This window comes from Petaurus breviceps, unplaced genomic scaffold (genome assembly GCF_028583685.1).
Source record: "Petaurus breviceps papuanus isolate PSGF00001 unplaced genomic scaffold, PetGlider_PUasm1.0 91041, whole genome shotgun sequence".
Lineage (NCBI taxonomy): Eukaryota > Metazoa > Chordata > Mammalia > Diprotodontia > Petauridae > Petaurus > Petaurus breviceps.
Genome location: NW_027187400.1, coordinates 37,528,100 through 37,553,105, shown reverse-complemented (window position 1 = coordinate 37,553,105; position 25,006 = coordinate 37,528,100). Strand labels below are relative to the sequence as shown.

Here is a 25,006-nt window from a genome sequence, read left to right as displayed (position 1 = left end):
AATCATTTTAAATCATTTCATTTCTGTGCCTTCAAAGCTCCTGGCCTTGACTTAGTAACTCTGAGTACACCTGGGGAACAGGGTCCTGAGCCATTGTAAAGGGGTAGAGGCAGACTTGGTGAGTACTAACTATTGAGTACGTTAGTAAGGACACAGAGAAACGACATCTCATTTCACTGGGGAAACCCATTCCCCTGCCTCCTTGTTCAACTTTATAAATAATTGTGGGTTCAGTTGGAAAAATATTATGGGGCCAGAACATGGAGGGCCTAGAATACTCATCTAAGGAATTGGTATTTTGTAGGCAGTGGGAGCTATGGAAGCTTCTTGAGTGAGGAAGTGAAATAATGGAGGGAAATGTTTTTTAGAAAGAGTAATCTGGCAGGGGTGAGTAGGATGGATGGGAGGGAATCACCATGCAAATTTTCCTATCTCCTGTCCCTTCCAGACCCACTAACTTCCCTCATTTTACAAATGAGGAAACTGAGGTCTAGAGAGACTAAGTTACTTTGACCTGGCCACACAAGTAGTAACCATCAAAGGTGAGATTTGAACCTAGATCCTTTGGTACTTTGTACTACCCTCATCCTGCGTTCCACCACAAGGAAGATGAGAGAATTGCTGAATTATTTTTTATTTGTGTGTGTGTGTGTGTGTGTTTTGGTTTTTCTGCTTTTTGGAGGGGGGAAGACAAGGCAATTGGAGTTAAGTGACTTGCCCAAGGTCACATGGCTAGTAGCTGTTAAGTATCTGAGGTCAGATTTGAACTCAGATCCTCCTGATTCCAGGGCCAGTGCCTTATTCACTGCATCACCTAGCTGCCCCGAATTGCTGAATTCTCATATCAGTTCACCATAAATGGGTTATCACTGCTTCTGATAGGGAGCTAAGGACGTGGATTCTAATCCTTGCTCAGTCACTGACTCTGTGACCTTCGGCTCCCAGGTATGTCTCTGATTATAAATAAATTAATTGACTTATTCGTCTGGTTTATGTTTCTTGTGAATGTGGTCAGTGAGGGTGGGTGGGGGCAGCATGACATGAAGAAAGCCTATGGAACTTAGATTCATAGGATCTGGGTTTGAATCCTATGTCTGCCACTTACTAGCTGTGTGACCAAGGACAAGTAATTTAACCTCTATAGGTCTTGGTTTCCTCATCTGTAAAATGAAGGGGTTGGTCCAGGTGACCTTAGGTTATTCTGTCATAACTTGAGCACTCTGGGTATAGTAATTAAATGAAGTTTCTGCTTCTGCAAAGCCATAGTGACCCTACCGCAGTGCAGACACACGGCACTGCTAAGGCTGAGACAGCTAGCCAGCTTCACTCTCTTTCTTTTGTTCAGTCATGTTCAACTCTCCCTGACCCCATTTTGGGTTTTCTTGGCAAGGATGCCAGAGTGGTTTGCTATTTCCTTCTCTAGCTCATTTTATAGATGCGGAAATTGCGACAAACAGGGTTAAGTAACTTGCCCAGGGTCACACAGCTAGTAAGTGTCTGAGGCCAGATTTGAACTCAGGTATTCTTGTCTCCAGACCAGGCACGTTCTCTGCTGTGACTGTCTCCCAAAGGTAGAAATGACAAGATTCCACAGTTATACTTCTGTTTATGATCTGGGCTCAAGCCTTTCCTCTGTTGCTTACTGCTTGTATGACCTTGGGTGAATCATGCGACCTGTCTGGTCAAATGGTTTCCCCGTCTGTCAAATAAGAGTAGTTGGATGATATGGCCCCTTCTAGTGCTATAGCTATAAGTTGATGACCTTATGGTGCCACACAGGTAAGGACTAGAACCACAGGCTTGTGAAAAGAAGGCTAGGAAGCAGAACCTTATTTTCAGTATGTCCTTTCAAGGTCACAGGCATGGCATGCGTCATTTCTATGGCTCCTTTTCACCGGGGGTACTTCCTGTGGCTCTGTCAGAGATGGGTCATGTCATACCAGGGATGGAGGAGTGGTGGGAAGGAATTGTCTGGCCATGCAATGAATGGACATTAGGGAGCTCTCCACCAAGGCTCTGTCCACAGTTGGTCTCAGGGAAGAAGACCAAATACTGGAACCATATCACAGTGCCAGGTAGAAGAGACATGGAGTAGGGGACTGTGGGGGGAGTTCAGTGCCCAGGAAGAAGCAGGGATAAAGGAGTCTAATATACCATGTGGGGTGGGGCAGGATCTCCCTGCATAGGGTGCCATGTTTTGCCCCCTCCTGCAGCCTCTGTTAAGCTAGCTGAACATTTGGACCCTCAGCCATCTGCCAGCTCCTCTCCACCATGGACTCCACCATGGTGGGGCTAGTGGGTCTCTAAGCCCTTATTCTGGTTCATTATAAATGATCTTAGGATCTGGGTGCTTCCTGACTTCCAGACGCCTGGGTTCTTTGTGAATCTCAGTACTCTGAACAGGCATCATAGTATAGTGGCAAGGCACTGGACTTGGAGTCAGAAAGACACTGGGCTTGAATCTTGCTGCCACCCAAAATGAGAAACCCTGAGCCTCAGTTTCCCTAACTGTCAAATAGAGATAATAATCAATGCAGAGGATTAACACAGTTCCTGGCACATTACTATGTAAGTGTTAGCTAAAAAGTTAAAAACGAAGGGATTTTACTAGTTGGCCCCCAAGCTGTCCTTGGCTGATGGAGGCGATTGGGCTTGATAGTTTTGGAAGACCTTTCCTGCTTTGCTCCAGCGAGTCCTTGAATCTATGAAAAGAACTAGGATTTTTTTTTTTTGCCTTGTACCTTACAGCTGAGGAGACTGTGCTCCATTTGGGGACTATTTGGGGGAAAGGCAGCTGTAAAGATGCTGTCTCAGTCCCTCTGGCTTATTTGCCAATTTTCCAGTGCTTTCCTGGCTGGGGGTGGGGGAGACAACTGGATATGTTTAGCTTGGGGAAGAAAAGACTCAGGGGGGCATGTGATGGAATTGCTGCCCTGCAAGGTTTTGAAGGGTTGTCACATGGAAAAGGGATTAGATTTGTTCAGCTCAGCCCCAGGGGGAAGAACCAGTAACAATGAATGGAAGTTTCAGAGAGACAAATTTAGGCTTGTATTTAGTAAAGATTTCCTGAATTAGAACTTTGCCAAAGTGGAATGGGCTTACCACTCACCCCCCCCCATTTGAAAGACAAGGCTGGATGACCTCTTGTCAAGAATACAATAGAGTGAATTTGGGGGGGCTGGCTATGGTTGGATTGACTAGCTGCTGAGATTTCAACTCTGAGATTTTGTGATTTTTTTGAATGGAATAATGGGGAGGGTAGACAATTGGGAGCCACTACAAGTTCTTGAGTAAGTGAATACTTTCTATAATATGAGAGTATTTGCACCCTTTGCTAAGAAAGCAAATCCTGCTCTTCTACCAACACCTCCCAAGAGTATCTTCTGCAGTCATTTCCACCAATGAAGTATACTTTAATTTCTTTTTCTCTCTGTCCAGAGCAATGAATGACATTGGAGATTACATAGGTTCTAATGTTGAAATATCCTGGCTCCCCAATCTGGATGATCTAATGGAAGGCTATGCCCGGAATTTTAGACCCGGTATTGGAGGTAATACAGGGACATTTGGGGATGGGGTGGGGAAAGGGAAGGAAGGATTCTTCATCCTGAGTCCATTGACACTGAGGCCCTGTGTTTGGCAATATGTGTCCCACAGCTTTCTTAGATGGGTAATGGCTAGCCCATTCCTCAGGGACTGAGGTAGGCTCTGGATTTGGGCTATTGCCCAATTATAGATCACCCAGTAAGAGGATGTCCCTTTATTTCAGAACTCTGGGAAATGGACAGTTCCTTGCATAGATTGCTGGGTAGACAGCCTCCAGATTTCTTACTGGCTCCTCCTCTATCAGCCCAAGTTTGCCTTGTGTATGTCCCCAGAGCCAATAACTACAAATTAACATTGTAAGGGGAGAAAAAATCAGTACAGTGTGATGAAAAGAAAGAATGTACTACTGTTAGAATGGTTCTCCCACTAAATCACCATGTGACCCAAGGCAAGTCAGGGCCCCTCTGAGGGTTTCATTTTCTCCTCTCTAAAATGACTAAATGATCTCTAAGGCCCTTGAAGTTCTAACATTATAGGATTCTTATCATATCGTGGCTATTATTATCTTACTTGAAAGACAGAGTGTGTAATGGATTAAAGTCTAGCCTAGGAGCCAGGAAGACCCAAGTTTCAATCCTGCCTCTGACATAGTCTGGCTGTCTGCTCAATGTCCCTAGGCAACAATCTAAGACACTAAGTTACATGCCAATAGATGCTGGTATAGAGAGTTTCCATAATGGAAAGATGCCTACCTAGATAAAGCCAAAGGGCTAAACAAAAAAAAAAAGTTACTTGGGAATTTAGTGGAGGATTTCTAGATATGGTATGCGTCATCGAGGTGCTCTGGGTGATTCATAGATTGAACTTGACCTAGAGTTAGGAAGACCTGGGTACAGATCCACCCTTAGACAATTACCAGCTATAAGACCCTGGGTAAGTCATTTAACCTCTGTTCATTTCAGTTTCCTCATCTGTAAAATGGAAATAATAATGGCACCTACCTCCCAGGCTTGTGGTGTGGATCAAATGAGATATTTGTAAAAGTGCTTTGCAAACCTTAAGGTGCTATTAATCAATCAGTTAATCTATCCAAAGGCCATTTACTAAACATCTACTATATATGACACTGCTGGTCACTAGGCACATAAGGACAAAAATAGAACAGTCCCTGCTTTCAAGGAGCTTAAACTCTAGCTGGGGCAAGCAACACACACATACACACATATACACACATATACATATACATGCAGGTATATACAAAATGAATACAGGGTGAATTTTGGTGAGAGAGGAGGAAGAAGGAATTAGTAGCTGGAAGAATCAAGAGATCATTGGATCATAGATGCAGAGTTGGAAGAGACATGAGAGGTTACTGAGTCTAGCCCCCTCATTTTGTACTTGAGGAAATGCTTACTCTTACAGAGTAGTCTCTAACTGGGGACTAGTCCAAATCCAGAGCTGATCTTAGTCTCTGAGGAATGGGCCCATCTCAAAAAGCAGTGGGATAGAAAGGCCAAGGGTCTTCCCCAAGGTTATCCAGCATCAGGATTCGAACCTGGGTCATCTGATTCCCAAGTCAGCATTCTTCCCAATGCACTGGCATTAGAAATTACTGCAGTACCTCTCCCACTCTGCCATGATACATGCAAGCTCTGGCAGGCCCTTCCAAGCTGGAGGGACTTCAAGTATGGGTTCAGTAATGAATTGCTTGTCTTCAGTGCAAAGAAGAATCTAGCTAAGAGCAGAAAGGCTTATCACCAGATTGGCCAAAGGGGACAGGTGGTTGTTGTAGCTTTGGGTCATAATAGATCCTGAAAATGAACACAAAGGCAGATAGGTTTTGGAATCTGTATCCATTAGAGGTGGGAAGGACTCCCCATCATAACAAAATCCCAGATCCTTGAATATTGAAATACAAGTAATTGCATTATTTCTGTTGAGTCCAAGGACTCTCTGTTGGCCAGGGCCCAATGCTGGCTCCTGTCTCTGGTGCAGGATTCTTTGGAAACCTGTGCTTGGGTATCTAAACTCCCTGGCGATGGGAACAGATGGGCTGGCTTTCCTGTCTCTGATGCAGTGGGGGATGGGGACCGCCCAGCACAAATAATTTCTCCATTGCTTTTTCGCTTCTTTCAGGTCCTCCTGTGAATGTGGCTCTTGCCCTTGAGGTCGCCAGCATTGACCACATATCAGAAGCTAACATGGTAACTTTATCCTGTTGCTGCTCCCTCTCATTGACCATCCTTAGATAGGCTATCCCTCTGCCCCCTTGAATGCCTTCATCATGTGGCAGACATTTAAGTGGCAAGGTGGGGGAAGCATAAGTAAACAGCAATTCACTTGAAAAATATCTAGGGATATGAGTGGACTCCAAGTCCTACATGAGTCATGAGGGTAATAAGGCAACTGAGAAAGTTAATGCATCTTAAACGCATTACAAGAAGTAGCATCAAGGACTAGTGAATTGATGATGGACTCGTTGAATTTTGCCCTTGTCAGACCATGCCTGAAGCACTGTGCTTGGTTATAGGCATGACCTTGAAGGAGGATACTGCTGGGCTGTAGAGTGTTTGGAAAGGTGTAGCAGCAAGCACCCCAAGGGTCCTCAGGGTTTGCTGACACCACAGGTTCTTGGATCTGCTTTGATAAAGGAAAGCAACTCAAAATGGGTTAACAAGCTTACTTTAATCAGTCAGACATATATTGTTTACCTTGTTCAGGGGAAAAGGTCAGCACCCCGAACTTCAAAGTACACAGACATAATTATCAAGACAGAAACTGATCTAGTAGACAGATTTCAAACTGTCTAACCATTACATCCATACCCAGTCAACATCTGGGTTTCAACATCTGGGTTTTTTCAAAGCTGGGGGGGCTCAGGACAACGGCTTCCCATAATCCATATCAAATCACAGAACACTTCTCAAAGTGAACCCCAAAACAAAGCTACACATCAGGGCTTATATAGCCTTCTCCTGGCTCAGAGAATGTAACAACCTTATTGACTCACTGGCCAATCAAGAAGTATCTACTGAAAAACAAGCCTCTCACCCCAGGCTCCAGGTGCACTTTAGCCTAGGGGCAGGAAAGATCTTCAAAATTTACATTCCCATTACAAAAGGGTAACAGAATGGTGAAGGGCTTAGAGGTCAGACCATATGAGGATAGATCAAAGCAACTTGGGATTTTTGGTGGGGTGAAGAAAAGCCTTAAAGGAGATATGAGAGCTGTCTTCAAAAGGGGGATTAGCCAGGTTCTGCTTGGCCTCAGGGGGCAGAACCAGTAGCAATGGGTGGAAGGTAGAAAGAAGCAAATTTGGGCTTGATGTTAAGAAAATTTTCCTGAGTTAGAGGCATACAATGCCTTGGGAAATAGTGGGTTCCCCATCATTGGAAGTGTTCAAGCAAAGGATGGATGACTAGGGATGCTGGAGAGGGTATCCTTGTCCAAATGCGGGTTGGACTTGGTGGACTCAGGGGTCTCTTTTAACTCTGAGATTCCAGGATTCTGGCCACAGTAAGTGAGAATGTAGGGGTAATTTGTGGCCTCTGGTTTCTTTCTCCCTTCTCCCACTCCAGGAGTACACCATGACCGTATTCTTGCATCAGAGCTGGCGAGATTGCCGATTGTCTTACAACCACACCAATGAAACTCTGGGCTTAGACAGCCGCTTTGTGGACAAGCTCTGGCTCCCAGACACCTTCATTGTCAATGCAAAGTCAGCCTGGTTTCATGATGTAACAGTGGAAAATAAGCTTATTCGGCTGCAACCCAATGGGGTGATTTTATACAGTATCAGGTAAGGTCCCCATCCACACACAATGGCTCACATTAAAAGGGTCAGGATCTCCCATTGCATTCTGAGACATCTCCAGTTGTCCTAATGACTCTCTGGCCACTGGACCCAGATGGCTCTGGAGGAGAAAGTAAGGCTGGTGACCTTGCACAGCTCTCTCTCACTCTAATTACAAGTCATGTCATCAACCTGATGTCATGGTCCTCTTCAAGAACAAAAGACAAACACAATAACAACAGCTCCAGAATTCTATGTACAGGATGAGCAGGGGGAAACTGCTGCCTGATCAAAGCAACTTGGGTAATCCACAATGTCAAAATAACACAAGAAGGAATGAAGACAAATTCAATGCAGTTCAATTAAGTTGAACAAGCATTTATTAAGCAGGTTTGGGGGATATGAGACAAAAACAAAACAGTCTCTGCCTTCAAGGTGTTTACAAGTGCATAGTTTTCAAAATACAAATAATTTTTAAATGAGATCACAGTATAATATGAAAGGAACAGGAATATGAAAGGAAAGGAACAGGACACAAAGGCAGAGTGGGCTTGCAAAGGACAGGGACACAGAAAGGGTGGAACTAACAAGGATAGATATGGGAGATTAGAGAGCAGTGGCCAGGGAAGAGAGTGTTGGCCCAGACAGCCTTAGATTCTGAATCACAGAGATTCTAAGAGGAGCTATCATGCAGTAAATGGTCACTGAACAAATAGTATTGTTGATTTACTTATCAATCTTTCAGCAAGAGGTTAAAAACAAGACTAGGGAAAGGAGGAAAGAGGAATGTATGCACATGACAGGGCTGCCTGATGGTCAAGACAGAAGTTGGTAGAGCCTTGGGGTCTGACTGGTTATAGAGGGGGGATATGGTCTTTAAGATACTCACCCTCTAATTACCAGCCAGGTCAGATCTACCATAGGACTCCCTCCATTGCCAAGTAGATTATCCCCTTGGGGATAATCAGTTGATGGCATTGAAAGACCCTAGAGCAGTGGTGTCAAACTCAAATAGAAATGGTCACTAAATTATATATAAGGATCGATCCCATGTGGTTGGCATATTGGCAGCATATTTTAAAAAACCCATATTACCATTATATATGTTCTATCACATTTTATTTATTTTGTTAAATTTTCCCCAATTTTAATCTGGTTCTGGTCAAACTCCAAAAGATTGTTGGCCTCATTGTAGCCTATGGGTATATGTTTGATCCTCTGCTCTAGAATGTACTCTGAGGTCTTTGTTGGAGAGGCAGCCAACTGTGAAGGGAGTTCACCTGGGATGCAGCTTCTGGGGAAAGGAAGTATGACATCTGCTTGTCTTTTATTTTAACTAATTATCCTTGCTAAGTGAGTACTTAGCTCAGCTGTTTCTATGCTGCTGAAGGGGTATGGGTGCTATCAAAATATAAATATAACAAAATTTAAAATTGGAAAATCTTTTTAAATCATTGAGGTTTTGTAGCCTCTGAATTTCAGCACCCTGGAGAAGAGCACTGTGGGAATGGTAGTGTAAATAGCGACATTCCCTTTCCTTGCTAATGTATGCTTGATAATTGAACCAGCATTCTTTTTCCACAAAGTGTCCTTTCCCTTCTCCTGTTGGAAAATTTTTCTGAACATCAGAGGAAGATCCTAATACTGCACTCCTCTGCTATAATCCAGAGCCTGACTCTATCATCTCTGACCCACAATGATATTCTGAACCCGGGAAGATGGAGAAGCTAAGACTTCAGCTTTGTCTACTCAGCAATACACATGCAAATGGAAACAACAGCAAAAAAAAAAAACTAGTCATGGGGCAGCTGGGTGGTGCAGTGGATAGAGCACTGGCCCTGGAGTCAGGAGGACCTGAGTTCAAATCCAGTCTGAGACACTTAACACTTAACTAGCTGTGTGATCTTAGGCAAGTCACAACCCCAATTGCCCTGCCTTCCCCCCTACAAAACAAAACACTAGATTTTTTTAAATTTAGAAGAATCTAGAAGTATGCTTCTTAACTGTTATTTATGAAGAAATTCAAAAATGGTTTGAATTTTTAAAAGTTCTGTTCAATCCCACATGTAATTATTGGGTGCCTACCATAGGCCAGGCACTGTGGTTGGCACTGTGAATAAAAGACAAAAATGAATATGGCCCCTACCCTTAAAGAGCTTACAATAGGGAACTGGAATGGGGTATAATATGTATACAGATAAATAAAAATAAAATGTATACAAACTAAGTACAAAGTAATTTTAGGTAGACCATTCCTATTATTATCTTCCTGAATTTTTATTTAGAGATAAAAAATAAGTTTCATATTAAATCATTGAAAAGTCTACAGTATGAATTCATGATCTAAGAATTCTATTTTGTTTGTAAGTAAAAATTTTATTGACAGCTTTATTGATAGTAAGGAGCTCAAGGAGAGTCTTATGTAAGAGGTAGCCCCTGAGCTGTGCTGTGAAGAAAGCTAAGAATTCTTTTTAAAAAAAAATATTTTTATTTTATTAAATATTTCCCAATTACATTAAAAATTTTTAACATTCATTTTTTAAAAAGATTTGAGCTCCAAATTCTCTCCTTCCCTTCCACTCCCTCCTCCACCCTTTGAGCAGTTGAGCAATATGATATTGATTATATATGGGCAGTCATGCAAAACATATCCATATTAGAAGCTAGGAATTCCTGAAAGAAAAGTTATCTTTTGTTTTTCTATCACCTTTATTTCTGAATATGTTCTTCCCCTTTCTTTCTCCTCCCTCAGACTTATCAAGTCATTCCTTGTAACTGAATGAAAAAGAAAAAGGAAAATCATTAGACTGTAAGCTCCTGGAGGTCAGGGACTATCTTTTTCTTTCTTTCTTGAGGCAATTTGGGGTTAAGTGACTTGCCTAGGGTCACACAGCTAGTAAACGTCTGAGGCCAGATTTGAACTCAGGTCCTCCTAACTCCAGCACTGGTACTCTACCCCCAGGGACTGTTTTTTTTTTTTTTGCCTCTTTTTTGTATCCCCAGCACTTAGCATAGTGCCTAGCACACAGTAAATATTTTCCTCATAAATATTTATTGAATATTTATTGTGTGCCTAGCACACAGTAAATATATGCCTCATAAATATTTATTGAATTAAATGTTTATTTAAAAAAACTTATCTAAACCTTCAACTGACCCTGACATTGTATAGATCATCCCACAGTCATTCTGCTGCACCCCCAACCCCTGTGCAAAGAAGGAAAGGGGTTCATTTTTAAAAAATATTCTCTGGGGCTAAACTTAGCCATTATAATTATACAACATTCTATTTCATTATTTATTGTTCTTTCTTTTAATATTGTTGTAGTTATGTGTGTGTAGTTTTCTTGGTTCTGTTTATTTCAATCAATCAATCCACAAATATATATTAAACCCCTACTATGTGCCAGGCACCATGCTAGTCAATGGGGAGAAAAGTATAAAGAATGAAACAATCCCTACTCACAATGAGTACATTCTAATGAGGGATACAAGTTAATAGTGATGATGATGGTAGCTAACATTTATGTAGCACGTCCCATGCACAGGCACTATGTAAAGCCCTTTACATTAATTATCTCATTTGATCCTCACAACAACCTTGAGAAGTGAGTGCTATTGTTATCTCCATTTTACAGATGAGAAGACAGAGGCAAACAGAGGTTAAGTGACTTGCCTAGAGTCATACAGCTAGTTAAGTGTCTCAGTGTCAGGTGTGAACTCTGGTCTTAACTCTAAGATAAGCCTTCTATCCACTGTATCATGTTTCATGGATGCATATGTATACAAATATATAGGTACAAATATAGGGCAAACTGGTGGATAGAGTGATGGGTCTAGAGTCAGGAAGACTCATCTTCCTAAATTCAAATCTGGTCTTAGATACTTACTAGTTGTATGACTCTCGGTAAGTCACTTAACCCTCTTTGTCTCCATTACCTCATCTGTAAAAATGAACTGGAGAAGAAAATGGCAAATTGTTTGAGTATCTCCGACAAGAAAACCTTAAATAGGGTCATGAACTGAAAAATAAGTGAACAACAGCAACAAAATACAAATATCTACAAAGAAGTGAAATACAAAATAGTTTGGGAGAGAGGACACTAGCAATTGGGGAGGGGGGATGAAGCATGGCCTTGTTCTGTATCAGTTCATATAAGTCTTCTAATGCTTCTCTGGATTCTTCATATGCATCAGCATTTCTGTAGTGAGGTAATATTCTTACATACATGTACCACTATTTGTCTAGACATTCTTAATCAATAGATATTAACTTTGTTTCCAGTTTTATCCTTCCCACCATCCTTGGGGTACCATATTAAATAGCAACCCTCGCCTCTCTCCCTGATTTATGTTTGAAAGTTAAATCAGGTATTCTCTTCCCAAAAGGGTCCATTTCCTCTTTCCCTCCTCATTGTTAATTGGTTGGCTGGATTTCTGGTTTTCATCCAGATGTCTGTCACCCCTCACAATCATAGTCACCAAAGGGTCAAGTGAGATACCCAGTCATTCCACAAGTCAGTGACGGTCCGGTGATTAGTAATGAAACCACCTGGTGGGTGCTTCCTATTCCCTGATCATGGCCTTCCCAGTTCTCTTCTGAGGGATGAAAGATGAATGAAGGAATGTCCCCTTCCCTATTTCTAATCCTCTCTTTCCTCTTGTTTTTTTCCCTGGGTACAGAATCACCTCCACTGTGGCCTGTGACATGGACCTGTCCAAGTATCCCATGGATGAGCAGGAGTGTATGCTAGACCTGGAAAGCTGTAAGTCCCAGTTAAGCAGCCTAGACCCTGCTGGAAACCTCTTCATAGGGGCAGGAAGCTTCAGCCTAAAGCCTGTATTTCCTCCCATACCTTCCTGCAAATACAGACAGAATCATAACTAGCAATTTTGCTGTGCGGGGACAAATTTCACCAAAAAGGGTTTGGAAATTGAATCATTATTCTCTTCCCAAAAGGGTCTTTTCCTTCCCTCTAGGGGAAAATTTTATTAACAGGGGCATGATGATAGATTCACCCTGCTCAGGTGTGGTCATGCCAGGGGTGGGATGGCTGATCTTCCATAGAGTCTAACCCATGTCTCTGCAAAGCAGTTGGTGATCCCTAACCCATTAACCCTTGGAAAATGGCAGACAGGGAAGAGGGATGCAGGAGTGAGAGGGTTCAGGCCCCAGGAGAGCATCTGATGGCAATGAGACTTTGGTGATTTGTCCCAATTCTGAGTTGAAAGAATAAGGTCATGGGACAGGTAACTATGGTGTAATTGACTGGCAGGTCAGAAGCCTACAATGGAAATGAACTATGCTTCCTGGTATATAGGCATCCTGATGCAAAGCCCCAGTCACCGTGTCCCAGTTATGGTTCTGAGCTCCCATCCTGAACCTTCTTGCCCAGATGCTTGTGACAGATATAGGCCAACCTCAAGATAATGAATTAAAGGTGATGCTAATTTTGGGCTTTTCATAAGCTAGAAACTACCTCCCAAAATAGGGTTTTTCATTCTGAGCAGGAAGCATGATCAGGGGACCCTCTTCTTTCTAGTTATAAGATAATAGATCAGAGCTAAAGACCACTGAGTTTAACCCTCTCATTTTACAGATGAAGACACTGAGGCACACAGAGGTTAACATGTTTTGTCCAGGGTCACATGGTTAGTAAATGCTTGAGGTGGGATTTGAATGAAGATATTTCTCACTCCAAGTCTAGCATTCTAACCACTGTGTCATGCTGCCTCTCAACAGTCTAAATAATTGTTATAATTGTCTTAATAATCCTGGGCAAAGCTAAAAAAATATTCTAGGGGTATGTGAGAGCCCCGTCAGCTGTTTGGGATTTGGTTTTGTCCAGGACTGCTTCGCTTAGCAGCTCATTCAGGACAAATACAGACAGGAGAATTTTGATACATTCCAGCTAAAATTAAACAGTATTCATAAAACACTTACTATGTGCCAGGTACAGTGTTAGGTACTGGGGGTACAAAGAGAATACAAAAAACCTAGCTCTTACTTGCTAGGTGCTTACTTTCTGCTGGAGGTGGGTGGGAATGGGCCAGTAAAGCATGGACTGAAACAAGCAAATGTAAAACATATACCAAAAAAATGGCAGAGTAATTTCAAGAGGGAGGAGACATTAACAGCTAGAGAAATATGGAAAGGTCTTATCTAGACCTTTTGTGGCACCTGCACTGTCTGAAGGGAGCTAGAGACTCTCCAAGGTACTAAATGCATTCCTATTACCAGAACTGGCCTGGCCTGGGTGAGCCAGAGTACATAATGTATGGAGAATTGGTCTCAGAGTCAGGAGGATCTGGATTCAAATCCTGCCTCTTTCCCATGTTGGTTGTGGGACCCTTGGGCAAGTCATCTCCAAGACTATAAACTGAAGAGCACGTGGCAGGCTGCTTTTGTAGAGGGACTTTCCTCACTTGGGAATTCCCCAAATCAATGAGATTATAGATCAGGGTTGAAAGAAAAAAAAATAGAAGAGTTAAGGAAAAAAATTTAAAAATAGAACTAAACCTCTCTGAACCAAAATTTGCTCATCTGTAAAATGGCAACATCACAGGGTGATTGTGAGGATCCAGTGAAATAATATAGGTAAGATACACTGTAACCCTTAAAGCCATATAGAAATGTGAATTCTTGACAAGAATGGGTGACTCTTCTTCCTCAAGCAACCCAAACACCGTTTACTTCACTCCTCCTCCATAGCCATTGGCCTCCTAGTTCCAGTAGTCAGAGATCTGAAGTTGAAAGGGATCTAGGAGATCCTCAAATCCAATGCCCTTGTTTTCTAGATGAGGAAATCGAGCCATAGAGAAGCTAAGGACCTGGCCAGGGTCACCCAGCTAATAAGTTTCTGAGGAAGGATTCAAAACCAGATCTTTCTGACTCCAAGGTCAATGCCCTAACCATCCCACAATTAGACTCTCAAAGTACTGGTCTACATTCCTTAGAAGCCCAGTCCTTACCTTGCTCTAAACTTTCCCCTCACTGGGCAGTTCCCAGAATGTAATCACACAGATTGACTCACAAAGAATCATCCCCACACCTCCTAGTTCTGGAGCTCAGTTGGGGATGCTTCCAGCTCAGCCTGAGTTTGGAAAGAAGCCCCAGTGTCCTCTACTTACACAAGGGGTGGTTCCCCTGAATCTGCTCTGGGCCTGCAAACTCCTTCCTGAGTTCCCAAAGAGTCTGTCTATTGGGAAACTCCATTTGTTGGGTTTCTAGACCCTCAGCACCAACAGAAGATGTTATCATTGATCAAGGGCTGGAAGGAACCTCAAAGTCTCCTACCCTAACCTCCTCCTCATTGTACATAGGTTGAGAGAGGAAATGACTTGTCCAAAGCCCCACAGGTTTTCAATAGCAAAGTCATAATTTGAACTCAGGCTCTCTGACAGCAAATCTAGAATTCTTTTCACTGCACCTTGCTTTTTCCTACCTTGGGAAGCATCGATCTCAAACACACGGGGGAACCACCATCTTCAGTGGGTCCTGGGCAGAAGAGCACATGGGGTCGGGTGGGGAGCTGCCTTCATAGCCTAGCCTTCACTGTTCTATCGGTCTGCTTCCCTTTGCAGATGGCTACTCTTCCGAGGATATCGTGTACTACTGGTCAGAAAACCAGGAGCAAATTCATGGCTTAGACAAGCTCCAGTTGGCACAGTTCACCATCACCAACTACCAGTTCACCACTGAGCTAATGAACTTCAAATCTGGTAACAAGGCTTCCTTGGTTCAGACAATAATGGAGATGGCCAACTTTACTTATTAAAAAATAAGCCCAAGCTCATAGGAGTTGATGATAAGAGCATAGCAAGGCTCCAGAAGGGTGACTATTAGTTATTTCTCTTAAATCTTTTTTGCTTCATCCAAGGACCACTCTGGGTTTCACCGGAACTAAAGGTACAGAGAGATCTTCCCAAGGCAGGTGTGTCCAATTTGCCCTGGATGGACCTACTCTGCTGTGTTGTGTTCAGTTCTGGGCACCCATTTTAGAAAGGACATTGATAATCTGGAGAATGTCTAGAGGATGGTAACAAAGTTGGTGAAGGGATCCTATATCCTAGATCTGGAACTGAAAGGATCTCAGAGAGGCCATCTAGCCTCACCCCATCATCTGACAGATGATGAAACTGAGGCTTTGAAAGATGAAGTGAATGAAAATATCAGAGGTGAAGTTTGAACCCAGATCTTGACTCCAAGGCCAACATTCTATCCAACATTTCTTGAAGTGATGTGGTAGCAGGATCAGTTGAGGAGCTGGGGAAGTTTAGCCTGGAGAGGAGGACATTTAGAGAGCGACATGATAGCCATCTCCCAGTATGTGGAGGGCTGTAATGTGGAAGAGATAGATTTGTTCTTGGTCCCAGAGGATAGAACCGAGAGGAATGAATGGAAGATATAGAGACATGGATTTAGGTTTGAAGCAAGGAGGAACTTTCTGACAATTAATGCTAGCCCCAAATTTCATTAGGGCCAGCCAGGTGGTACAGTATATAGAGAGCCCTGGACCCAGACTCAGGAAGACTTGGATTCTGTTATGACCTTACATACTTACTAGTCATTTGACCCTGGGCAGGTCTCTTGACCTCTTTCTGACTTGGTTTCATTGTTTGAAAAATGGGAATAATAATAGCATCTGTTTCCCAAGATTGTGAGGATCAAATGAATTCATATTTTTAAAGTCCTTTGCAAACCTCTACACAAATTTAGGGTAAGGGTTATATAAATGCTAGCTACCATCATCATTATTATTGGGAATGGACCACCTCCCTCCTGGAGGTCTCCAAATAAAGGATAGAAAGATACTCATTTGTAAGGGATGGCCCTGGCCAGGTGTGGTTGGACCCAGAAAGCCACTGAGTCCCCATCCAATGATGGGATCCTCTGATTCTGGGAATGACTCTGTTTGTTCAGCCTCTAATGACTGAGCAGTCTGGGCCAAGCAAGCCAACAATATGGGTATAGAATGCCTACAGAGAGACGGGAATCTACAAGATTATAGATCCAAAGTAAGAAGGCTCTCTAGAGGTCCCAGGAGCAAAACTTTAGAGAGGGAAAGGACCTTAGAGATCAGTGATCTATGCTCTCTTTTTAAGAGGAGGAAGCTAAGACCAAGAAAATAGAAATGACTTGTCTAAAGTCACAGAGGCACTTATGCTACATAGGCAGGATTGGAACTCAGGTCTTCTGAGCCCTCACCTCTCATTCCCTGACTCTTTCCATTGTACCTCACTATTTCCTGAATCTTTTGAGAGTAATGAGACTTTCCTAGGCTTGGGTTGGAGATGTGGCATGGGGGCTCAGGGTTGTCATGCTTTCTCTGCTAGGGCTGTACTCTTTGAAAGAACTATAGAAGAAAGAAAAAAGGAAAAAAAGGAAGAGATAGTATCTTGTGACCCAGAATGGACTAAGGTTTGGGGCAGGGGATAGGGGTCTGTGGCTCTCAGGAGCCCCTTCCATGTGCCAGAAGCTTAGCAGGGGTCCCACCTAAAAACCCGCCTTCTCTGAAGGGGCTACTGGGCAGAGAGAAGAAGAACCTACTGTCTCTTGCACTTATGTAGCCAGATGAGACCAAGAGCCACGAGGCAACAGGGGTTTATGTGTATGTCTTACAGCAGGCCAATTTCCCAGACTCAGTCTACACTTTAACCTGCGGAGGAATCGAGGTGTCTACATCATCCAATCCTATATGCCTTCCATCCTTCTGGTTGCCATGTCCTGGGTCTCCTTCTGGATCAGTCAGTCTGCTGTGCCTGCCAGAGTGTCACTAGGTAAGGAGGGTGTGAGCTCAGGGAAGGGGCCAGGAGTACAAGGCCATGAGAGAGGGAGGAGATAGAGGATCACTGATCCTGACCTAGAAGGGACCTTAGTGGCAGCTAGACCAATACCCTCATTTTGTTGATGAGGAAATGGAGGCAAAGGTGAAGTGACTTGTCCAGGGTCACACAGCTAGAAAGGATCTGAGGAGGGATTTGAACTCAAGACTTCCTGACTCTGAATTTAATCCTCTATGTATCATACCATGTTGCCTCTGGGATGAAGGAAAGGAAGGATGGGTTCCATGGTTCTCACAATGACCATTCACAAAATTGAATTTCCAAGGGTGGTTGGGAAAGGTTGGGACCACTCCTTCTTCACTATGGAAAAATATATGTCAACCCATAAGTCACTTGGCAAACATCTGAGTGCCCTGGGAGGGGGAGGGACAATGAGAGGGAAAGGGACTCTGACCCTAGAATACTGGTATCAATAAGTGGTGACTTCAGGGAGTCACCAGAAAAGAACCATATTTATTAAGAGGTTTCAGCCTGGAGCCTTCTGGAATGCATGAGCTAAACTTCAAATCCCACCTCAAACACTTACTAGCTGTGACCCTGGGCAAGTCATTTAACCTTTGTCTGCCTCAGTTTTATCTGTAAAGTAGGGATGATAATGATTGTTGTGAGGACCAAATTTGATCTTAATGTGTAAAACATTTTGTAGCTCCTAAAGTACTATATAAATGTGAGTTATTATTATTATTATTATTATTAATGAAGTAATCTGTAAATCTTGAAAAGCTACATAAGTCCTAGTTGTTATTATTATTAAGACTAATATTTTTATGTAATAATAATTATTAAGACTAATATTAAGACTATTATTCTGCTCAAGAACCCTCATTGACTCCCTATTGCCTCTAAGAGAATATACAGTTTCCTCAGCTTGTCACTCCCTAATCTTAGCTCTTTAGCTCACCTCTGTTCTTTACTCAGGCTATCTCCCATACCTGGATTATATTTCCTCTCCACATTTGCCCCTTAGAATTCCCAGAAGCCTTCTCTTACGGGAAACCTTTCTTGATCCCTTTAGCTCTTAGTACTCTTTTCCACATTCTTTGAATGAACATGTATTTCCCTACATATACTATTTCCATTTCCACACTGCCTTCGCCCAATAGAATGTGATAATCATAACAACAATAACTACAAAACAAAAACAAGAGGGATAGGGACAAGATCCAAGATTTCATTGGTGCAGAGAACTCATGGGTGAGGACATTCCCTTTGCTAATGCATGTTGGTACTTTCTCTTCAACTTGTAATTTCTCTTTTTTTTTTTAGTTATTTTTTGCTTTTTTGGAGGGAGGGCAGGGCAACTGGGGTTAAGTGACTTGTCCAAGGTCACACGGCTAGTAAGTGTTAAGTGTTGGAGGCTGGATTTGAACTCAGGTCCTCCTGAATCCAGGACTGGTGCTCTATTCGCTGCTCCACCTAGCCACCCCACAACTTGTTATCTCTGAGAGCTGTCCAATGTAGTGAGAGATTAAGTGGTTTATTTTTATTAGTAGTTGTTATTCATTATAAATGAAGCAATGATTCTTATGAATCATATTTATGTAGCCCTCTAAAATTTGAAAAAACTCCTCCCAATATTATTTCATTTTATCTTCACCTGTGAGTGCTATTGTTACAGATAAGGGAAATGAAACTCACAGTATCAAATGACTTAGCCAGGGCTAAATCTGTTTTCTAGCTCCGTAGCCAGGAAATATCCGAGTTTCCAGAGTTTCAAACCCAGGTCTTCCTGACTCCAAGTCCAGGACTCTATCCACTGTGGCACACTGACACTCAAGTGGACATGGGGTTAGGAAGCCCTGAGTTCAAATCTAGCCTCAGACATAGTGAGCCTGGTCAAGTAATTTAACATGTGTACTCTGGTTTACTCAAATGTAGAAGAGGAGTGATGATAGCATCTACCTCATAGGGCTGTGAGGATCAAATGAGATACTATTTGCTAAGTACTTAGCACAGTGCTTGGCACACAGTAGGTGCTTAATAAATGTTTCTTCCCTTCCTTCTTTCCCTTCTCCTCTCCTTCCTTCCCTCTTTCCTTAAGGGCAAAGACTGTTTTTATTTTTTGTCTTTGTGTTTCCCAGTGACTGCCACAGTGCCTTGTACACAGTAGGCTCCCAATAAATGCCTGTTGGATTTGACTGGTTGCCTGACTGGCTCTCTTGACTGTCGTCTCCTAGGTATCACCACAGTGTTGACCATGACCACGCTGATGGTCAGCGCCCGCTCTTCCCTCCCGCGGGCATCAGCCATCAAAGCACTGGATGTGTACTTCTGGATCTGCTATGTGTTTGTGTTTGCCGCACTGGTGGAGTATGCCTTTGCCCACTTCAATGCAGATTATATGAAAAAGCAGAAGGCCAAGCTGAAGGTCACCAAGCAGAGCAGTGAGGTGAGTGTCCTGGGGAGCGGTATTCAGAGACCTTTCCAGCAGGCTGTTTCCTTTGCTTGGCAGCCAGGGTCAGGCACAGGCCTCTTCCCTCCTAGATGCTGCTCTGTACCTTCCCTCCCACTGAGTGCAGCCTGACTTTCAGCCCAGTGCCAATTCTCAGCATAAGTGGCTGGGAGCTGGTTGTCCCTGTGCCAACATGGGAGGAGAATGGGCATCCAGGATGCTTGTGATATAAGCTGCTGGTGGGCAGAGACAGAGCTTTTCCTTTTTATTGCTCATAGCAGAGCTTGTCACGGGGACCCTTCCCATAATAGGCATGTACTAAATGCTTATTGAATCAAACTGAACACGGTAATAGGAAAGTAGTGTGGGGGCCTTTGAGACAGAAAAACATGGGTTCAAGCCATGCCTCTGACATGCACTGATTATTTAGCTGTATTACAGAGAGAGAGAGAGAAAGAGAGAGAGAGAGACAGAGAGAGAGAGAGAGAGAGAGAGAGAGAGAGAGAGAGAGAGAGAGAGAGAGAGAGAGAGAGAGAAAGAGAGAGAGAGAGACAGAGAGAGAGAGACAGAGAGAGAGAGACAAAGACAGAGAGACAGAGACAGAGAGACAGAGACAGAGAAAGAGACAGAGACAGAGACAGAGACAGAGACAGAGACAGAGAGAGACAGAGAGAGAGAGACAGAGACAGAGAGACAGAGACAGAGAGACAGAGAGACACAGAGAGACAGAGAGAGACAGAGACACAGAGAGAGAGGACATATAAGATGGATAGAAGGATAGAAAGACAGATGGACAAATAGATAAATACATGCATGGAGATTGAGATGATAGAGAGATGATAAATATAGATTGATGGAAAGATGAACAGATGGATAGACAGACAGATGATATATAAGATGGAGGGAAGGAAGGAAGGATGGACAGATGACAAGATGGATGGATAGGCAGACAAATAAATGATATATAAGATGGATAGAAGGATGGATGAATGGATAGAAAGTGTATAAGATGGATAGAAGAAAGGATAGAGGGATGGACAGAGACAGATAAATGGATGATACATAAGATGAATGAAAGGGAGGATGGATAGATAGATAAGATGGATAGACGGATGGACAGCTGGATGAACAGACAGATAGATAAATATATAGAGATAGAGATGATAAATATAGATGGAGTGTTAATAATCACTTACTATGTTTCTGGGACTGGCTTAAGTACTGAGAATACAAATACAAGCCAGCAAGACAGTCCCTGCCCTCAAGGAGCGCCCATTCTAACAGGGGAAGACAGCAATGAAGGGGTTTGGGGGATGCAAGATGGAATGTGAGGGAGGCCATCCAAACAAGGACAATGCAGCTGATGGGAAGCAATGCAGAGAAAGAGTCCAAGTCAAGATGAGGTGAAGCAGAGCTGTTGTCCTTCCTGAAATCATGGTCCCAGAGAGGGAGACACCAATCAGAGGAGGAGGACGCGAACACAAAGGTTTCTTAGGTGAACAATGAGTCACGTTAGGAAAAGGAAGAGGGGTCTGGAGAGAGTTCAGGTGGTGGTTACTGGCCCTCTCAGTTCCCCAAACACTGGTCTAAGGGGGAGAGTAGGTGCCTGTTGTCTGCACTGACAAAAGGAGCTGGCTCAGTGAGAGCCTGGTACAGAACTGAAGTCACAGCCCAAACAAAAAACCAAATAAGTAAGCCTGGCCCTGTGGGGTTATCTCTGGCTTTCCTGGGGCTGAATCCTTTCTTTCCTTTTTCAGAGTCTTGATTTGAAGGAACTGGGGTTGTTTTGTCTACAAAAGACTCGGGCTGGGGGTGCAAGGTAGAGAACATGGCAGTTGACTTCAGGCATTTGAAGGGATGTCATGGGGAGCAGACGCAATTTCCTTTGCTTCCAGAGGACAAAACCACGAGTGGTGGAAGTTAAAAGAAAAGTAGATTCACACTTGATGTCAGAAAAAATTTTCCTCAGTCAAACAACAGTCAAAAAAAAATGTATTAAGCACGTGCTGTTTACCAGACACTTGCTAAATGTTGGGGATGCAAAGAAAGGCAAATAGCAACAAACATTTATTAAGCACCTACTCCATGCCAGGTACTGTGTCAAGCACTGGGGGCACCAAGAAAGGCAAAAGACAGTCCCTGCCCTCAGGGACCTCACAATCTCATAGGGGAGACAACACGCAAAGAGCTACGTGCGTACAAACGAGTTACGGACGGGAGAAATGAGGAAGAGTCAATAGAGGGAAGGCACTTAGAGTTAGGACGAAAATGGAAGGCTTCTTATCGTAGGTGAGACATTAGTTGGGACTTGGAGGAAACCAGGGAGTCCAGAGGCAGAGATGAGGAGTGAGCGCATTCCAGGCTTTGGGGACAGGCAGAGAAATTGCCCAGAGTTCAAAGATGGAGGGTGTTGTCTGAGGAACAGTTGAGAAGCCAGTGCCACTGAGTCACAGAGTACATGGAGGGCAGTAAGATATAAGAAATCGAGAAGGTAAGAGAGGACCAGTTTCCATGAAGTCTAAAAGGGGCATTGGAGGTTGCAGGATCATAAGACCACAAATTTGGAGCTGTGAGGGACCATAGAGTTCATCGAGTCATAGTATCCACAGATCACAGATTCTAGATTCTTCCCCTCCTTTTATTTTATTTTTATTCTCCCAGTGGTTAACCATTCTATCTCTGAGAAACCATGAAACAGAAAGCAAGACAAACTCTTCAGAAACATTGATCAGGAAACAAGTTCATGAAATAATATTTGTAAAGTGCTTAACATTGTTCCTGGCATATAATAATTGCTTAATAAATGCACATTCCCTTCCCTTCTTTTCTCCCTTAGTAAGAGAAATGAGACTGTTGAAATCTTGATTTTAAGGATTGGAAAACTGATCCCCAGAGACTGGTGTGGCTCAAGGCCACACAGGTAGTAAGAAGCAGATGTGGGATTTGAACTCAGGTCCCATGGATCCAAATTTAGTACTTGTATTTCTACTAAGCCATACCCATTTTGCAGATGAGTACAATTCAGCACCCTATCATGTGTTGTCTTCTCCCAGTGGAATATAAGCTCCTTGAGGACTGGACTTTTTTTTTTCTTCCTCAGCTTATATGTACATCCCAATCATTTTTAGCACAGTGACTGACACATAGTAGGCACTTTCCCCCAGTTTGTATTTACACCCTCATCAGTTAGCAGTGACTGGTACATAGTAAGTGCTTTTCCCAGCTTGTATTTACATCCCCATTATGTAGCACAGTGACTGACACATAGTAGGCACTTTTCCCCAGTTTGTATTTATACCCTCATCTGTTAGCACAGTGACTGGCACATAGTAGGTGCTAGATAAATGCTTCTTGGCTTGACTAGGTCACACAGGTGGTGAGTAGCAGTGGGTCTACTATCACTGCAGGGGAGCTGAGACTTCTTCCAGCTGAAGTTGGTAGATCCTTTGTCAGGAATGTTGTCGAGGCCAGTTTAGAACTGGATTGGACTCAATGGTCCCTGAAACCCCTTCCAGCTGGGGGATATTCTGACCCTTAAAGATCTGGAAGACCCTGTGTTCACCTTCTGTCCTTCTAAATCCAGCTTTCTTCTTAGTGCTTCCTTTAGTCCAGGGTTTAGCATCAGTGCATAGTGGGCACTTGTGTATGTAACAGACTAATTATCTGATTAGGAGGAATCATTTCCTGCCCTTTGTGACTCAGGGCCAACCCTGCTATCTCTGGGACAATGGCAAAAAGGGTGGGGACAGGCTGGCTGTTTCAATGTGTGTGCTTCAGCAGCAGACAGATCCTGCCAGGTCCTTTTTCCCTCCCCAAGCACTAATTGACATTCTCCAGGGAGAGGCAGTATAGCATAATGCATAGGGCTTCCTGACTTTAAGCCAACAAGACCTAGGTTCAAATCCTGCCTGAGAAGGACCCAAGGAAAGACACTTAACTGGGCCTCAGTTTTCCCCTCGGAAAAATTTTTATTGAAAATAAAGTTTAGTTAAAAAAATAAGTTGAGGAGGTTAGACTCGGTGGCATCCAGGGTCCCTTCCAGCTCTCAGTCTGTGACTCTCTGGTCCCTTGCAGGTCAATGTGAAGAATGCTATCGTGCTGTTCTCCCTCTCTGCTGCGGGTATCAATCAGGAGCTGGCCATTTCCCATCGCCAACACAAAATCCCAGGAAACCTCATGGGCTCCTATCGCTCAGTGGAAGTGGAGACAGGGGAGATGAAGAAGCAGGAGGGATCCACAGCCAGAAAAAAGGGAGGCCTGAGGTCATTTTTCAAGCCCATTGATGCTGACACCATAGACGTCTATGCCAGAGCAGTGTTCCCAGCAGCCTTTGCTGCTGTCAATGTTATCTACTGGGTGGCATACACCATGTAAAAGCAGCCACACACACATACACACATTGCATACACACACACACACACACACACACACACACACGTCTTCTGGAGCTAGTGGGTGCAGCTTTTGGACACTCCAGCCCTGCTTTCACCTCACTGCTACAAAGAGACACTGGACTTCTGGTCTGGTTTGTACCTTTGACTTTTTTATTTTTTAAGTGGAAGGAGAAAAAAATCCCTGAAGGAAAAAAAAGACAACCTTTGAAACCTCTGGCTTCACCTCACTACTCACCAGGCAGAGGAACATTTTTCCAGTTCTGAAGTCCTCAGTTTACTACTCATACTGGTCCTGAAGAATGAACTCCAAATGCTAAGCTACCCCAGGATGATCAGATTGGGGTCACAGCAGCAGAAAATGTTTCTGGAATCCTAGAAGGTACTATAAAGAACATTAAATTCCCCACTTCTCATTTTACAGAGAAGGAAACTGAGTCTCAGAAAAGGGAAAAACTTTCCCCAGTCACATAGATGGCTTTGCCAGTCCCGGCTATTCCTTTCTCACTTGGGGTCTGACCTTTTGACTTCTGGGTGACTGAGCACCCTGTGGAAGGTCTGGGTTTTTAGACCCACAGGATGCTTCTCTGTTTCTAGGTTCTTTGGGTTTGGTTGTGTCTGGTAGGGGAGGGAACCTGAGGGTTCTCACTGTGGTTATTGTGTATCTTGGATTAAACGTTAAAAAGAAAAAAAATCTCAGCTGATCTCTGGCCCCCGCATGTAATAAAGTATTTCTTTTAGAAGGGGGCTGCATTCTTCAGTGACAGCTTACCTAGTCCCCATGCCCGCAGGAGATGCCTGCACCCCTGGGGAGGAGGGCCTGGCATGTGATGCTTTTGAACACGACAAGGAAAGGAGGAACGTTTGAGTGGAATGAAAACTTGCCCCTTCCTGCTTCTGCCTGTTTTGTGACTCAGGCTTGACTTTATAAGGCCAGAGTAAAAAAAGATGAAATAGTGGAGGATTTCTTTTTTCTATCTTTAGTCCTATTTATAACTTAAATAAAATCACTGATATCACCAGGGAAGAGAATGCTGT

At 43.3% G+C, this 25,006-nt stretch overlaps 1 protein-coding gene across 1 annotated transcript; it reads left to right on the top strand.

Annotated features, from left to right (window-relative positions):
• The first annotated feature begins 3,440 nt into the window (after positions 1-3,440).
• On the top strand, positions 3,441-24,672 carry GABRD (gamma-aminobutyric acid type A receptor subunit delta). Its single transcript, XM_069078252.1, has 8 exons — positions 3,441-3,551; positions 5,683-5,750; positions 7,125-7,345; positions 12,023-12,105; positions 14,924-15,061; positions 16,964-17,119; positions 19,363-19,574; positions 23,652-24,672. Exons 1-8 carry the CDS (start codon positions 3,443-3,445, stop codon positions 23,949-23,951), a joined length of 1,287 nt encoding a protein of 428 aa, XP_068934353.1. The 5' UTR covers positions 3,441-3,442; the 3' UTR covers positions 23,952-24,672.
• Positions 24,673-25,006: the final 334 nt, after the last annotated feature.

Bases quoted from the DNA above. Each gene is read 5' to 3' on its own strand.
- GABRD (XM_069078252.1), top strand. From the start codon at position 3,443: ATGAATGACATTGGAGATTACATAGGTTCTAATGTTGAAATATCCTGG. The intron at 5,751-7,124 runs GTAACTTTATCC...CTCCCACTCCAG, and splicing joins ACATATCAGAAGCTAACATG to GAGTACACCATGACCGTATT. The intron at 15,062-16,963 runs GTAACAAGGCTT...TATGTCTTACAG, and splicing joins GCTAATGAACTTCAAATCTG to CAGGCCAATTTCCCAGACTC.